This window comes from Sinocyclocheilus rhinocerous, unplaced genomic scaffold (genome assembly GCF_001515625.1).
Source record: "Sinocyclocheilus rhinocerous isolate Xijiao unplaced genomic scaffold, SAMN03320098_v1.1 scaffold166, whole genome shotgun sequence".
Taxonomy (NCBI): Eukaryota; Metazoa; Chordata; class Actinopteri; order Cypriniformes; family Cyprinidae; genus Sinocyclocheilus; species Sinocyclocheilus rhinocerous.
The window spans coordinates 303,739-322,009 of record NW_015633186.1 but is presented as its reverse complement, the minus strand read 5'-3'; the positions used below and the strand labels follow the sequence as shown (position 1 = coordinate 322,009).

Sequence of the window (18,271 nt, the reverse complement as noted above, 5' to 3'; positions counted from 1 at the left end):
TCCTGGTGTGAGAGTATAAATAGGTCTGTGACAGAGTAGGCGGAGAGAAGGAGGGAGGGGCTGAGAGAGAGAGAAAGAGAGAAGTAGAGGAGGTGGGAACGGAATGACTACGTACAATAACCAAACATTTTCATAAGTCTCATTACACATAATTTGAATTAAAATGCCTTTCGCCCACATCATTAAGTCCTTACCAGGATCCAATTTCAAATAAATAATGTGGACAGAAGATTGTGGTCGAGAACAAAAGGGATTGAAAATTGATTTGTTTGTGCACGGGTTATTTGACTTTTCCCAGAGCGCTGGCAGGAGACCCAGAGGAGACGAACATAGAGGAGTCCAGTGACTGAACTATGACTCATCTCTGATTTGTCAGCAGTGGGCGTGACGTGCCGGGTAGCATGCTCAGACTTCCCATTAAAAAGAAAAAAAATATATTAGAAAATTTCATTTACATTATTAAATGTTTTCCCAGTGTTTCAGCCTAAAGAGAAATGTTTTGGTATACAATTAGCACACTATTTGCATACTATCCATCATGTATATTCTGCAAGATTAGAATTTGTACATCCTGGATAATAGTATCATCCTCAAAGAGATGCCGGATTGTCTGTCCTACACTGTAAAAAAAAATTCCGTAAAATTTACGGTAGAAAACCGGCAGCTGTGGTTGCCGGAATTTTACCGTAAAAAATACGGTAGCAACGTTTTAGGTTTTAAATACTGTTTTTCACCGTGTATAGTAGGGGAATTTACCGTTAACCATTTAACAGGATTTTACTGTAGCATTTTTACAGTCTTTTACCATTAAATTCACGGTCATTTTTTACAGTGTATTATTTCAGATTAATTTTGTGCTTCCATAATTGGTTTATTGCCCCTTGTATAACAGTTTTTAAGTTATTGTTAAGTAATAATACATTCAGCTAGATGCCAATGTTTACATAAAAATGCAAACCATTAGGTATTATTAGGACACATTTTCCTGATGTGATAGTATATCTAGAATTTTTTAAAAAGGAAATAAATTATTACTTTTATTTAGCAAAGATGCATTAATTGTAATTCCATTTTAAAATATATTAAAACAGAAAAGTTATGTTAAAACGGCAACATTGATGAACATAAAAGACGTAGTTCAAAAAATTTACCAACCTCAAACTTTTGAATGGTAGTGTTATTACAAACTAAAATGTATGTACTTTCTTTCCCCTAACCAAAAAACTATATACTGTTTTAGTGCTTAGTAGACTGTAAAAATACAAATTGGGATGCTGCAAGTGGGAAAATTCTGCATGTGAAGGAATGTATTCTGTAGATTAAGTAATAAAGAGAGAGGAAGTGAAGGGCAGGGGCCCTGAAAGTGGTTAATATGAGTATAAATGGGGTCAGAGCACAACAGGCATGCAGGGAAAAAAGCCAGAGTTTCCATTACTGATTTCCCACGGATGTCATTTGACCACTTTAAGGAATAGAACACCCCACATAACAAACAAAACCTCAAGAGTGTTTGATTCTCCGCCAGAAGGCCATGTGAGGATGTGCGAGTCCTGTGCTTACAGTGACCTAAGGGTGACTCGGAGTACAGAGAGTCTGACTGTTGTAACCCTCTTTAACCTATGTTTAACACAATACCTTATGCCATTTCTTAAAGGATTAGTGCATTCAAAAACAAACTATTCATGTTTAAAACTCGTATGACTTTCTTTAATCTGTGGAACACAAAAGAAGATATTTTACAGAATGTCCAAGCAGCTGTTTGTCATATAAAGACATGTATTCAAAGAGACTGAATAATTTAATAAATAAATGAGGAAATGTGAGTGATAAAACAAATATACTGCACAAAATAAATTCAAAATTAGTACATAAATGATCCAGTGGGGAAATTATATTTATTATGGACTCGTAAATGTATTTATTGATTAAAAATGTATTCATTGAAATTAATAATGAAAAAAAATGATATATATTAATAATTTAATTCATTATAATTCCTTTACATTTTATTCACAATTATTCATTCATCCATTCATTATTGCAGATTTAATCTTCCATAATATATGCTTTTGTTGTATGGAAGAAACAGCATGAAAATCTTCAAAATTCTCTTTTGTTTCACGTGGGAAGTAAAAACTTTCATTTTAAATATCAACTCTTTCTTTAGGGTCTGTCTATCTTTATAAGGAGAGCTTTTTACCATCATATTTGGCTCAGTTCTAAGTACAGTAAGGTGGAGCGCTAACAAATTGCCTTATTGCCCGAGATTAAAAGATGGCAGTAAGACAGCTTTTGAAAGATGGACCAAAGCGACCCTGATCAAACAATGGGACCATTTAGAAACCGCTGTTTATTTATTCTGTTTCTTAGACAACCATTGTAATCCATTGACTGCAGCCGCTTGTCATAAATTCATAAAGTTTTTACTAGTACACACACACTCTGATAGAAAGGTGTGCACACAATGAGCAGATTGCAAGCTAAGCTATAATGCGCGACATATGACATACTTCGGACTTTCCCTGTGCTTCTTACACCCCAAACTTGTAATGTCAGTGTTCCCAGAGAGAAAGAGAGAGCAGCTCACACCGTCTGGAAAATATTACTCCGATTCCAACATGCGGGGTCTCTGATGATTATGTTGGCATAAGTGGGAAACAGAGCGAGTGAGAATGAGAGATTGATAGGACCAAAAGAACAGATTTATACGTCTCACACAGTGTGTAATGCTGCACGCCTATATTTTACAACTTCTATTAAATCCAGAGCATTTCTCCAAGCTTCTCTGTGCACAATGATGTCATTTGGAGTGTCCAGTAGAGGGCGCTGTTCTGTTTATGGGCAATAGTAGTGACCTTGGTAAAGGTTTTACCTGAGTGCTTTGTGTGGACTGAATTGGTGGTGTGTTGTGCTCTTACTGGGTGGAGAGATAAAATGGGGTGTGCCTTAATACATTAACCCTTTGTCATACACACAAAAGATGGCTAAGTGCTGATGCACAACCATTTTTTCAGAGCCACTTGGTGATTATTTGCAGAGCTCTTTCGTAAGACTTTCTCAGCTGTATAAATATTGCAATTTTCTTCTCGATTTTATAATTCTTTCTATCTGTTTCTGTATCTGTTTATCAAACATAAATCATAAATCAACCGTGTGTTAAGGTGATATGACATCAGGTTATCACCACTATAAGTGATTGTGACCTGTGCACTGAAGTGCACTTGGCCCGTTTTTCTTCCTCAGGCAACTGAGCCATGTTAAAGCGCATCAATCTTACCTCCTTGATGGATGCCTATCTAAAATCTGCCTCAAATCTGCTTCAGCATGCACTGGGGCAGCGGGAAAGGAGGAGGAAAATTCACTTGGCATAATCACGAGCTACATTTCCTCCTGTCACCACAAGCTGGAGTGTTCATATGCTGTTTCTTACTTTTTTTTCTTCTTTTTTTTAAAATAATTTCTAAAAGAGGCACAGGCTGGTGTTTAAGGACAGGCACGTGCAGGGCTACTACAGAGGGGCTGGAAAGTTTTAGCTTTCGCTGTAAATCCTGTTGCAGGAGGACAGAGCAAGCGAGTCGAAGAGAGTGTCACTTTTCAGAAGGACTGACTCGTGCCTCTGCAGGCAGTGAGGGGGGAGAGAGGGTGTGAGAAAGGGCTGGAAAGTTTTAGCTTTCGCTGTAAATCCTGTTGCAGGAGGACAGAGCAAGCGAGTCGAAGAGAGTGTCACTTTTCAGAAGGACTGACTCGTGCCTCTGCAGGCAGCGAGGGGGGAGAGAGGGAGTGAGAAAGAGAGAGAGAGAGACGCAGGGAAGGAGAGGAAAGTTAAAGCTGAAGAAATGGCAGCTGGGACGCTCCCACACATGGTGCAGAAGAAGTTGAAATAACAAACTCGGCACACTTTCTGAAACGAGAGTGTTTTGGAAATACTTATATAATTCATATACTTAACAGCAACAAGCTGGGAAGATTGGGAAGATGAAGTATCGAGGCATGGTAAGAACCACAGCATGCTCCATACTAAACAAAAGCAGCTGGGAGATTTCTACAATGTCAGTCAGGGTCTTATGAAAGTGAAATATGTGGTTCTGGACCAAAGTCGTATTTTGTGTTTAGATTATGTAATGATTTGCTAGCACAACTGGAATGCAAGGTTTACAGGGAATCATGGATCTATCTAATCTAGTTTATCTTATTTTATCTTAATCTATCTAGCTATCTATCTATCTATCTATCTCTGTCTGTCATATACACACATATATACATAGGTGGTGTTTGTATATTTAGATAAATATGTAATTCATAATTCACTGCACACACTCAAATAAATAAATTAAAAATGTTATAAAATTCTGTATATTTGAAAATATTCTGTAAACAGCAATTATGTATTACCCATTGACTTAGGTTGTTCATAAGAATGAGTTACTTCAGCAGTGCAGGCTTGAATATCAGCTGATCTCTAATCGCTCATGTGGTATATGGTGAAATAGTAATATAAATGGTGAAAACCACTTTTCCTCTGAAAAGAAGGATTTGGAGTTTATCTATCCTGTCAGGCGCTGATCCTATCTTGGGACCCTCTTTTATGCGGGGCATTCTGACTATCAGTTTCTGTGTTTATGCCATAGTGTCATCTCACAGTGAAGCAATCAAGTCACTGTTGAATTCCAGGCTAGAAAGAGAGTGTGAGTGAGAGAGATAACAAAACTGGCGTCTGTCATCAAGCCATTCCACCCTGCTACATTTCTTCCTGTCTCTGTCATCCGCGACCGTCCTCCGAAAGCCAACAGAAACTTCAAGAACAAGCACTAAAGATTAAGACCTCATCGTATGAGCTTTAGGTTTCTGAGGCCTTTCACCCGTTCAATGTCGTGATACCCTACGAGTGTCGTTTGCAGAGCATCATTTCACATTCAAATAAACACACCTTGCGGTCAGCGATACTTTAGATGTGATCGAATTTCGGCACTTTTCATCATAGGCAAATAACTGCAAAAGTCCGATGAATGGCTGACAATAGACTTATGGTATCTGGTGCAGTTTCGCTCGAGATTCCACTGAATTGCTAAACAGCTGCACCGCTCACAGGAAGAGCCAGATCTCAGGCAGAGGAAATTAAGTTTACATAATGACATGCTGCTCGGAACGACTGAGGAGATGTGAGATACCCTGTCCTGAGATATTAGGGAAGGCCATAGCTATATATTTATATGCGATTGGGTGGGAGACGCTGTAAGAATGAAATACTGTGGCGGTCCAGTAAGCAGTTTACACTTCTCCCGACTTGTGCTCTTCAAATGCCCTCTGGACATGAATGCCTTGCATTGTCCGGACAGGCTGGAATGAAGGATAACTGGTCATTTTATATCTTCTCCAAGTCAAAAGGTATGTGCGAGTGTGTTTGTAAAATTCAGCATGTGGAGGGGGTGCAAATCTTCACCTGTTTTGGCAGAGCCAGTCACACCTGTCTGTCAACTTTCCCCCTGAAGTTTGACAGCCACCAGCTGACTTTCCAAACCAACACAGCCCCTTTAACACAAGGACAGCCATCGACTCAGCAGACCGGCGTGAATTACAATGCCACCCATGGAATTTCTCGCCATCTGTGTGGCGGTAATTAAAGGAGCATTGTAAGACATCTTCTTTGAAGATTTATTGATGAATATGGCTTAATTAGAGAATGATATAATGTGGTGCACAGCAAAGCCCATGTTGGGGACTTTGTACCACTTATGAGTGTGTTTTAAGTACTTGCAAGTGTTTCATTGTCAGTTTCATGACTATGAGCAATCGCAGGCATGCAAAATAGGGGCAAAAAAGTTGTATTAAACTTGGAGAAGTGCTAAAAATGTTTTTCCCCCTGACCATCTGCATGAAACGAAGCTGCAGGAGTCTGATCTTTCTACACTTCTCTTAAAAAAAAAAACAAGATATCCCACACTACTTCTCACACATGTCCACGTGTCATTGTTTTTGGTTAATGTAATAAAAGCCATTTTTAATTTATGGGTGTTTTTTTAACTATGGGCACAGCTCGGCTTGTATATGACAGCTCGGGGCATGGAAATGTTTTTAAAATAACTACTAATTTAGCACTTATACTTTTGTATTAAGGGCAAAATGGTTGGTTGTGAAGTGATTTGTGTTTACACAATAATATGTACACAATAAATATCAAATTTAATCATTCTTTTTATCTCTGTATACATTATTACATTATTATTATTCACAAATAATATAATAATTCTTATGTCCATAATAATAATATGTATTTATATATATATATGTGTATATATATATATATACACAATATATATATACACACACACACACACACACTACCGGTCAAAAGTTTGGTGCAAGACCCTTTTGGGGTAGGGGCGTGTTTGTTTTGGTGATTTCAAATATCAACATTGGCTACCAGAAATCCCTTACTCTGCCTTTAAGACCTTCGTTCATCTTCAGAACACAAATTACCATAATCAAGGCCCAGAAAGGTCCTAGTAAGGACATCGTTAAAATAGTCCATGTGCCATCAGTGGTTCAACCGTAATTTTATGAAGCTGCGAGAATACTTTTTCTGCACAAAGGAAACAAAAATAATGACTTTATTCAACAATTTCTGTTGTGTTCATGAGGGTACCACGACGCATAACATTGCGTTTGAACCACTGATGGCACATGTACTATTTTAATGATGTCCTTACTACCTTTCTGGGCCTTGAACCTGTCAGTTGCATTGCTGTCTATGCAGGGTCGGAAAGCTCTCGGATTTCATCAAAAATATCTTAATTTGTGTTCTGAAGACGAACGAAGGTCTTACGGCTTTGGAACGACATGAGGGAGAGTAATTAAAGGCAGAATTTTCATTTTTGGGTGAACTATCCCTTTAAAGTTCATTTTTAAAAGCACTAATAATTTAATAACACTAATAAATGTAATCTTTTACATATCTCAAAATAAATATATCCATTTTTCAAACTGTGTAGTATAATGTGTGGTCTGAATTTTGAAATAATTTATTTAGCTATAAAAACAGTATAGACTGATTTGTCAGTTGGCGGCCATAGCATGAAAACAATTATCTCCTCAAAAAGTAAATATTTAATCAAAGTAAAAGCTTGTCTGTATTATACAAGTGTTGCAGATCTGTATTATACAAGTGTCTTGGAGTAAGTACAGTAGCTTCAGTGGTAATGATCTTTCAAAGGGCAGGACACATTTTGCTTGAGCTGGCCAGCAAATGATGTCATGGTCTGTCTAGCCAGCAGGTTTAGTTTTTATTATGACTCCACCACCAATTATTAACTGTCAGTTCTGTGTGACTGCAGTAGAATATGCACACAAATTAAGACAGACAAGCAAGTACATGTGATTAAGAAAAATGTGCAGTATGTTCACTGGAGACTTTTCTGATTTGATTTTCAAATCTGATCTGTGGGGCTGAGTGTCTGCATTCTTATTTGTTTAAATCAAATATGTACACTTCGTTCTAAAGGTGAGGTTAATACGATTTTTTAAAGGTTTTTGAAAGAAGTCTCTTGTTCACTAAGGATGCATTTATTTGATCAAAATACAGTGAAAACTATTAATTTCAAATAATATTTTTGTGGAAACCATGTTTTTTTCCCCCCGAGATTCTTTGATGAATAAAAAAGTATGTTATAAAATCTTTACTGTCACGTTTGATCAATTGAATGCATCCTTGCTGAATAAAAGCATTCATTTCTTTAATTAATTTCTTCTACTGACCCCAAACTTTTAAATGGTAGTGTATGTTCAGTATAACCTATATAAATATTAAAACAGGTTGAAAAAATCCCATACATTTAGACTGAAAGAGGGACTCTAGCATATCTAGAGAATATAATAGAAATATAATTAATAATATAATATTAAGAAAATAATGTAGTTACACAATAAGAATTTTTTTTTTTTTTACTTGAGCCAGTAATTAACCACCTAGCAACCACATAGCTGTGCACTATCCACTCTAAACACCTTGGCACTGCTTATATTTTTAATATTTTTTCATGACATCAAATAAGCGTTTCGTCCTAAATGACAAAAACACTTGAATTTTGATCTGGTTCTTATTTAAACACACAATACGTTGCATTTAAATGTGGTTTGTGTCTGATTTGTGAAAACCAGATTCCATGTGGTTGTTTGCAGATTGCACAAAACCAGATTTGAGCTGGATATGCAAAACCGGCCTAATAGGGAACGAGAGAGCAACGCACGGCCATGTTGGACTTTCAGAGATGGTGCTGCTCTGTTGGTGCATTCAGCAGGCTGACGGATTGGGAATGAAGTCACTTCCTGGCACTACACTTGTCGACTGTTCCTGCTTGCTTATGTTTTTCTTTCGGCTTGTTTTTTCCCACCGTTAGCCTCCCTCGCTCTCGGTTCTGTTGTAGTTGGTGTGCATCAACTTAATTAAAGTGCTTGCTCAGGTGTGCTGTATCTGTCTCTCTCGGTCTCTCCCTCCAGGGGACGGCTGCTGCTGTGTCAATAGCAAAACAACAGCCATAGCAGCTGGTGCATTCACACAATGTGACTGTGTGTGTTTCGATGTATAATCACGCATTTGTTCATCTGAGTGTGTTTGTGTGTGTGTGTGATTGGGTGTAAGTGCGCTTTTCTGTTTCAAGCTAGGAAGCGTCACCCATAGTCCTATTTGATCAGGATAACAGACATCAGATGACAAGTGACCTGTTAAAACTTAGTACATTTGTGTGTCCTACTAGTTAAAGAGCATCTCTGGTCGAGGATCGACAGCTAAAGTTGTTTCGACACCATGGATTTGTCAAACATTGGGAATCTAATGCGGAAAACGCAGGCCTCCATTGTGGAGAAGAGTTATCTCTTTAAAAATACAGATCTGGTTATAGATGTGAGTATGACTGTGTTTCTGCTGTACCAGCACACTTGAGTTTGGGTGGAGTTTGCACTGATGGAGTTGAGATGTGGTTTAAGTGTGAAAATTGGTGGTTTGCAGTGTCTTGTGTGTTTGTAAAAGTGATGTAATCAAGGTAATGATGTAAAACAGCATTGTACCCGTATAAATAGTACTGTGGTGGTGCCATTAAGCAATGATGGGATCAGATGGTAATACTGTGGTATTTTAATATAGTACATAATGATGATCGTATTTTTATACAACAGTGTTTATACGGTACTTCCAGGAATACCTTGTAGCTATTGTGACTTGTGCTATTTGGTTTAAATATATTAAAATTAAAACACCAAAAACTAAAATCAGTTGATTTAAATGCAACAAGGTCATAATAAATGTTTGAATTATTAAAAATAAAGGTCACAATGAAGCAAATTAGCATGTAAAATAAAATATCTAGTATTAACCAATCTAATATCAATTAATATTGATAAATTAAAAAAATCTGTAATATAGGCTAAAATCCAGTATAGTGCCATTGCTTGTCAGAAGTTTGGTTTTTAAAAGAAATCTCTTATTCTCACCAAGGTTGCATTTATTTGATCAAAAATACAGTGAAGATTATTGGCGTGAAACATTATTAAAATTTAAAACAACTGCTTTCTATTTGAATATATTTTAAGATGTAATTTATTTGTCACTTTTTTTACTGTCACTTTTGATCAGTTTATGTGTCCTCGCAGAATAAAACAAAAATAATTATTGCATTTTACTGACCCCAAACATTTGAACTGTAGTGTATCTTGCTTTCCTAGCTGTATAGCCATTGTACACAAGGTAAATGTCTAAAAATTACTGTGGTATTATTGTGGTACCTTATCAAAAAAGTCAAAGTAGTACTTCCTGGTACTTTTAGAGTTTCCGAGTATTAATTGTAGCTTAAAATTGTGTTTGACACAAATCCACTGTTTTAGATCGTGACATTTTGTTCACAATGGTATTCCGTGAGAACTCTTTCATACAAATACTTTAAAATAAAAGCTGGGTTTCAAATGAGCTGAACTCTGAGTGTGTTATGAAATGGGAGGGGTCATGATGGAGTGGTTGAGTTTATTCAAGGCTCTCCAGAGGGCCTTGACATACTGTGTGTTGCAGTGTTTATATATCACCTCGTGCTGCTCTGCGTCTGGAGGATGGAAGTGTGATTCTTTATCTCACTTCTGCTCTTTCTCTGTCAGGCTGTGGGCAGTGACGGAATCCGGGTCATGATGGAGAGCGCCCTGACAGCCAGGGACCGGGTGGGCGTGCAGGACTTTGTCCTGCTGGAGAACCACACCAGCGAGGTGGCGTTCATCGAGAACCTCCGCAAACGCTTCAAGGAGAACCTAATTTATGTAAGAGCTGTTCTTCCGGTACTATTCACTTTTAAAGCTCAAAGCCCAGTGTATTGATCTGATCTCTGTGTGTCTGTCTTCCTCCCACAGACGTACATTGGCTCAGTGCTGGTGTCCATGAACCCCTACAAAGACCTGGAGATCTACACTAAACAGCACATGGATCGATACAGGGGCGTCAATTTCTATGAAGTCTCACCTCACATGTAAGCCATCAGCAACAAGTCATTATTACCCACAATTCTGATCTCTTTTATTATGCAGATTAGTCTAATGGGATGGGTAATGGTTATGTTTTTTTTTTAAATAAGGGCCCTGTCCCAAATTGCACCGTAAACCCTCGCTGTCTTCCTCCGTGTCCACATTTTCCTGACCTAATGCCATTTTGACTGTCGGGTAGAAGTCTGCTGCAGAGCTCGCCCCAGTGCGGGCTCGGCAGAAGTGCGCATCGAGGGTACAAAGGAGGCGCGTGCGTGCACCTTTGGGAAAGCTAAAATAACAAATAAGACACCCTATGGGCTTGCGTACTTAACAGACACGTGCTCGTGGCGGCCTTTGTAAGTCAGCAAGAGCGCAAGTGCACATGAAGTCTGCCATTTGGGACAGGGCCAAGGACTACAACAATGGCCTGATTTGTCACGCATGTAAACTTGCATCCTTATGGTATTTGTAGTCCTTATTTAGCGACAAAAGTTTTTTTCCTCCTCTAAAAAAATAGAGTAGCTTCAGAAGTCATATTTGAGGTAGTGGTTGTCTAAAGTTTGGCATTTTTAATCATCAGCATCGGCAAGTTTTTCTGTATTGGCCCGATGTGTCAGAAACGGGACTTTTATTTTGACAGCGCCAAGAAGGCTAGAGCGAATTGGATGTGGATGGGAGAGTTCACCTGTCACTGCACACTGCACATTCAACAAACTTTAAACCCTTCAAACTAAGCTGCGCTATATCCAATTATTTACTTGGAAAAAACAGGCTTACCAGAATTTTAACCTTTTTTTATTCTTTTTTTTTTTTTTTTGTGAGAAATATTATATTATGATTACAGAATCAAGAAGTTCCCATCTAAAATAAATTTTTCATATTTTTATGTTTATTCATTTTCAAATTGTTTATTTATAATTTAGTAAATATTGTATAAAATAAATATAAAGTTCGCAATGTAAAGTTCACACCAAAAAACATGAGAAATTCCAGAGGGAACCAGTGGCTTGAAAAACGAATTCTCTTCCACATTTTAGGACTACAAAATTTCAGTGAACATTTCTGTTGACTACTCATTATCAAATGCAAATTGCATTAAATATATATTAGTATTAAATATGCAAAATGCCTAATCCACATTTTAATATACTTGGTGGACCTTGTTTATCTTCCTTGTTTTCTTCTATTAGTGAAGAGGAAATTCCTTTGGAATATCTGTGAGGAATGTTGAGGACTATAAACTGAAATTCTGCTACAATCGTAACATTCATAGACTCTCATCTGTAAGGTTTATGTGTGTGTGACAGCTTTCAGTTATCCGGAGGGATAAAGTGAAGTATAAAGTTATAGTTCACCCGAAGCTGTACCACTGTGTTCATCTTACACTGATAGCAGACGTGTAAAAGTGATGAAAGCATTATCTCAGCTCTCACACAGGCTGAAAAAACACAGACCCTCTCTGGTGTAACTGCTCTTTCCTCATGAAAATCATTGGCAACTCCATCCTCACTGGGCTTTTCCACTGTTTACACAGCAATGTTACTGACACCTGAATGTCCATTTAGGCTTCTACCAAAGGAATGTGTTATTTTAATGCTACCAGAAAAGGAATTTGAAGCAACACTGCACATACTACTACTACTTAATTTAACATTTATTATTATTATTATTTTTGTTGTTGTTGTTGCATTTTACGTACATAATCTTTCTGTTTTGATAAAAAAATAATTATCATTTGTTAAAATACATAACCAAGCGCTTATGATGTTGACACATTCCCTATACAGTTACGCTGTGGCTGATAATGCGTATCGCTCCATGCGGACTGAGAGACGGGACCAGTGCATCCTCATCTCAGGTGAGAGTGGTGCTGGCAAGACCGAAGCCTCCAAAAAGGTTCTGCAGTACTACGCCATCACCTGCCCTGCTAGTGAGCATGTGCAGACCGTCAAAGATCGCCTGCTACAATCCAACCCTGTGCTGGAGGTAAACATGTACACAGCTCATCTAACCCCACATGTTTCATCATGACATACAATTTCACTGATCTCCAAATGCCAGCGTATAGTGGTGAGATCAGTACGGGCTGTAATTGTTGCCCTGGACTGCTGTCACAGAGGAAAATTCCCCTAATGACTCTCAACGATGCCAAGTTTATTCTGAGCAGTTTGTAGTCCTGGTAAACCTCTCCAGTAATTATACGCCACTGTTATTATCTGTGCGATAAGACTGGCGCATACATGAAGGACATCTAAAAATGGGAAGGCCAACGGAAGCAGCACAGACGGCTGTTTTGCAGATGTGGTGCTTCCCTGTAAACGAGCAGTGAATGCGCATCTAGTAGAGCGTGTGTATACTCGCATTTGTCTAAATTAAAAAGCTTGTTTTCTGTACGCCATCCTAAATTTTAATACTCCTCAATGTTCCTTTCTATCGTTGTTTGTTTTTCTTCTCTCAGGCCTTTGGGAATGCAAAAACTCTACGAAATGACAATTCCAGTCGCTTTGGGAAATACATGGACATTCAGTTTGACTTCAAGGTGAGTTCACTCATGTGTTATTATTACAATATTATTGTCATTAAATGATCATCAAACAAAGCTCACATCTCAATTTCTGTGATCCACCTTCTGTCGATACACTTTTACCCTTAAATGCTCTCCTTGGTTTGGGGATTTGGCTGCATCCACCTGCGTGTTTACGTGTTTGTGTTTGTCTGTGACATTATGCGTGTTTGCATGCGTGTCAGAAACCCGGTATTATCCCCTTTGCTTCTCCCTTTGGGTGTCCCCGTTGGCAGGGTGCTCCCGTAGGAGGTCACATCATTAACTACCTGTTGGAGAAATCACGTGTCGTGCACCAGAGCCACGGCGAGAGGAACTTCCACATCTTTTATCAGCTTATCGAGGGAGGAGAGGATGATCTGCTGAGGAGACTGGGCCTGGAGAAGAACGCCCAGCAGTACCAGTATCTGGTGAAGGTGAGACGGACCTCACACTCTTGTTATGATTACAGCAGATGTCTGAGGTCTAAAGAAAACTGTATATTTAAGAAAGAGTGTGTTAACACACATGCTTCAGCCGCACTAGGTAATGCTGGTCAAGTAGGCCATTCAGTTTCTGTCGTTTCCCCCTCACTGTAAAAAAATAAATAGGTAATTATAAATTTGTGTCGTCTACTTGTGCCTTTTTTTTTACACTTTAATCTTCTGTCTTGCAATGTGATGTTACATCTCTCAATGTGGTTTTATATTGCGCAATTTTGATCTCATTGCAACTTTGTCTTTTTATATCTTTTTTGTTATTGCGACTTTATATTTCACAATTTTTTTTCTTTTTATAATATTTCTTAATTATATCTTAAATGTATCTGTTATTATTGGCACTATTTATCTCATAGTTTCAATTATTTGCAACTTTATTTCTTGCAATTGCAACTATTTCTCAAAATGTGACTTGATATTTCACATCATTACCTTTTTTATTTTACTCTGATGCAGAAATACCAATACTAAATAAAAATGTCCAATAATATTTTTCAGCTCAGTTTACCACATGCATTTATGTTGGACTTTTGTACGAGTATTCATCATAAATGGCATCATAAATTTCCCCACAAGTATGCAGGAATGTCCCTCTGTTGCTTCCTCTCGCTCCCCTGGTGTTTAATTGAGGAAGTCAAGAGGAGCCCCTCCTCCCTTGGTTTCCTCTGTTGAGCTGATTGACTGTGTGTGTTTTTTTTGTTTTTGTTTTTTAGGGTAACTGTCCCAAAGTGAGCTCCATAAATGACCGCAATGACTGGAAGATAGTGAGGAAAGCCTTGAGCGTCATTGGCTTCACTGATGATGAAGTGGAGGTATGACAGACAAACTGACCAATCACCACATACACACACACACACTGTGAAGAATTTTTCTCCAAGAAATAGAAAGTTCTTCCTCTTTATCTGGGCAAACAGTCCTTATTTTTCTCAGAAATGACACATTTCTGAGAATTTTTTGTCAGAAATGACACATTACCTTGTAAATTGTGACCTTTCCTCTCATTCACACCCATCCCTTTCTCTCCACAGGAGCTTTTGAACATTATTGCCAGTGTACTACACTTGGGGAATGTCCAGTATGGAGGAGAGGACAGCGGCAGTGCCTACATCACTACAGAGACACAGATTAAATACTTAGCCAGGGTAACAGGACAGTTTATTTATATCACTGGTCTGTGGCCACATGTGCATGACCTCTGTGTTTAAACCTCTAACCATGTTTCTTCTCTTGAAATTACATGGCAGGGGTTTGTTTTTTGACTGTTTGTGTGTGTGTGTGTGTTTGTGATATTGCAGTTGTTAGGTGTGGATGGCACTGTTCTTAAGGAGGCTCTAACACATAAAAAGATCATTGCCAAAGGAGAAGAGGTATGTTTCCAATTATTAAGAGTGAAATGTTAATTATTGCTATTGCTAACAGATAAATATCAGTATTAATTGCTCATACTTGGAGTTAGGGATTTTTCAAAACTTGTTTGTTGAGGGGAAGTCTGCTATTACTATTGATCATATTCATGATTTTTGGCAGTTGATAAAAAGGGTGAAAAAAACGCATAGCTTTACAATAAATGAGGAATCTGAGTCATAGGGAGCAGAATATCATAGAAACTTTGTTGTAGGCGGTAAATATTACATGGGAAAGCACCACTAACATTTTCCTCAAAAATGTAATGATTAATAAAGTATGAAGAATCTTAAATCACAGATTCAATTCAAAGCTTTTATTCAAACCATCTGTAATAAAATAGTGCTGGTTAGCTTTAAAAGCTTTTTTCGAGTGTTTAGTTTGTTCTGAGTATTCAATGTAAAAAAAGTTGTGTGTGTGTGTGTGTACAATACGTAATAATTACTATGAGTTAATAATTTCCCATAATTCCACCTGTTTGTGTTTTTGTTATAGCTGATGAGTCCTTTAAATCAAGAGCAGGCCGCTTCAGCACGGGATGCCTTATCTAAAGCCATATACGGTCGTACTTTTACTTGGCTGGTCAACAAAATTAATGGCTCTCTGGCCTTCAAGGTATGGACCGGTTCTGTTGTTAAATACACTAGCAGCTCCATGGCTTTGCAAATTCTCTGAGAGAGGCTTGTTATTAAATGTGGATGTTTGGCGCCCCCACATGGAGAAAGCCTAGCAGTGACATGTCATCTGATTACTCTGGTTTTCCGATGACTGTTAATAGAACACATTCTCTCCATATGATCTTACAGGCTGTGTATGTTTAGTCTGAACGGCATGCCACAGCTGTTGTTGAATATTTCTGTGCTTTTAATGTCTCACAGGATGATTCATTCAACAGTAAGAACGCCTCTGTCATTGGTCTGCTGGATATCTATGGCTTTGAAGTCTTTCAGAACAACAGGTAGAGTAAATACATAAAGTGTAATGACATTTTACAATTTAACAATATATGTATGCTATATACTATATGTTATATTGCATAAACTGTTTATTTTATACTACTCTAAATATTTTAATATCAATTTAAATATTTTAAATAATTAAATCACATTATTATTGTAATATTTGATGGCATTTTCATATTATAATCTTAAATATGCCTACATCACTACAGAGACACAGATTAAATACTTAGCCAGGGTAACAGGACAGTTTATTTATATCACTGGTCTGTGGCCACATGTGCATGACCTCTGTGTTTAAACCTCTAACCATGTTTCTTCTCTTGAAATTACATGGCAGGGGTTTGTTTTTTGACTGTTTGTGTGTGTGTGTGTGTTTGTGATATTGCAGTTGTTAGGTGTGGACGGCACTGTTCTTAAGGAGGCTCTAACACATAAAAAGATCATTGCCAAAGGAGAAGAGGTATGTTTCCAATTATTAAGAGTGAAATGTTAATTATTGCTATTGCTAACAGATAAATATCAGTATTAATTGCTCATACTTGGAGTTAGGGATTTTTCAAAACTTGTTTGTTGAGGGGAAGTCTGCTATTACTATTGATCATATTCATGATTTTTGGCAGTTGATAAAAAGGGTGAAAAAAACCCATAGCTTTACAATAAATGAGGAATCTGAGTCATAGGGAGCAGAATATCATAGAAACTTTGTTGTAGGCGGTAAATATTACATGGGAAAGCACCACTAACATTTTCCTCAAAAATGTAATGATTAATAAAGTATGAAGAATCTTAAATCACAGATTCAATTCAAAGCTTTTATTCAAACCATCTGTAATAAAATAGTGCTGGTTAGCTTTAAAAGCTTTTTTCGAGCGTTTAGTTTGTTCTGAGTATTCAATGTAAAAAAAGTTGTGTGTGTGTGTACAATACGTAATAATTACTATGAGTTAATAATTTCCCATAATTCCACCTGTCTGTGTTTTTGTTATAGCTGATGAGTCCTTTAAATCAAGAGCAGGCCGCTTCAGCACGGGATGCCTTATCTAAAGCCATATACGGTCGTACTTTTACTTGGCTGGTCAACAAAATTAATGGCTCTCTGGCCTTCAAGGTATGGACTGGTTCTGTTGTTAAATACACTAGCAGCTCCATGGCTTTGCAAATTCTCTGAGAGAGGCTTGTTATTAAATGTGGATGTTTGGCGCCCCCACATGGAGAAAGCCTAGCAGTGACATGTCATCTGATTACTCTGGTTTTCCGATGACTGTTAATAGAACACATTCTCTCCATATGATCTTACAGGCTGTGTATGTTTAGTCTGAACGGCATGCCACAGCTGTTGTTGAATTTTTCTGTGCTTTTAATGTCTCACAGGATGATTCATTCAACAGTAAGAACGCCTCTGTCATTGGTCTGCTGGATATCTATGGCTTTGAAGTCTTTCAGAACAACAGGTAGAGTAAATACATAAAGTGTAATGACATTTTACAATTTAACAATATATGTATGCTATATACTATATGTTATATTGCATAAACTGTTTATTTTATACTACTCTAAATATTTTAATATCAATTTAAATATTTTAAATAATTAAATCACATTATTATTGTAATATTTGATGGCATTTTCATATTATAATCTTAAATATTATTGTAATTATATTGTTTTACATTTGATATTTTATTTTTATTGTTTGTTTGTTTATTATTTGTATAGCACATTTAAAAACAACTCATGTTGACCAAAGTGCTTTCCAATAAAACAACATATAAAACAAAATAACCAAAACTAAAACAGCAAGAACATAAAAAAAACAGGGCATAAACAATAAATTAGTATTTTCATATATATATATATATATAAAATATTAATTATCATACTTATCATATTATTAATTATATTGGATTCATATTTATGCAATATTTTCAAATAATATTCATACATTATATAAAAAAATAAAGCCTTCATTTATTATTATTATCATTTATTATCTTTAAATCTGGGTAACTTTATCTATTTATTTATTTATTGTTAACGAGTAGAATCGGACTAATTTTCAGAGATAGCTCACTCTGACTCTCTTTGCCTGTCTATTTAGTTTTGAGCAGTTTTGTATCAACTATTGTAATGAGAAGCTGCAGCAGCTCTTCATTGGACTCTGTCTGAAGTCGGAGCAGGAGGAATATGAAGCCGAGGGAATCACGGTGAGAATTCCCTGAAACACATAACTCATATGCATTCTGTACACACACAGCTCAGCATATGTAACTCATGTGCGGGGTGCTGGAATCAGGGGCGTAGCCATCATTTCAGAAGTGAGGGGGACAGAAATGTTATATAAAAAATAAATATATATATATATATATATA

At 37.1% G+C, this 18,271-nt stretch overlaps 1 protein-coding gene across 3 annotated transcripts in view; it reads left to right on the top strand.

The window, feature by feature from the left end:
• The window catches only part of myo1cb (myosin Ic, paralog b), a 44,968-nt gene that overhangs the window by 15,174 nt on the left and 11,523 nt on the right, over positions 1-18,271 (top strand). For 2 of the 3 annotated variants that reach the window (XM_016556973.1, XM_016556975.1), the window contains 11 exons: positions 10,138-10,293; positions 10,384-10,499; positions 12,282-12,480; positions 12,953-13,033; positions 13,243-13,473; positions 14,250-14,348; positions 14,565-14,678; positions 16,291-16,362; positions 16,891-17,010; positions 17,274-17,353; positions 18,001-18,106. In XM_016556973.1, coding sequence (XP_016412459.1) covers positions 10,138-10,293; positions 10,384-10,499; positions 12,282-12,480; positions 12,953-13,033; positions 13,243-13,473; positions 14,250-14,348; positions 14,565-14,678; positions 16,291-16,362; positions 16,891-17,010; positions 17,274-17,353; positions 18,001-18,106 — 1,374 coding nt within the window. The remainder of the gene's footprint in view (positions 1-10,137; positions 10,294-10,383; positions 10,500-12,281; positions 12,481-12,952; positions 13,034-13,242; positions 13,474-14,249; positions 14,349-14,564; positions 14,679-16,290; positions 16,363-16,890; positions 17,011-17,273; positions 17,354-18,000; positions 18,107-18,271) is intronic. The other variant, XM_016556974.1, reaches the window with a different exon arrangement.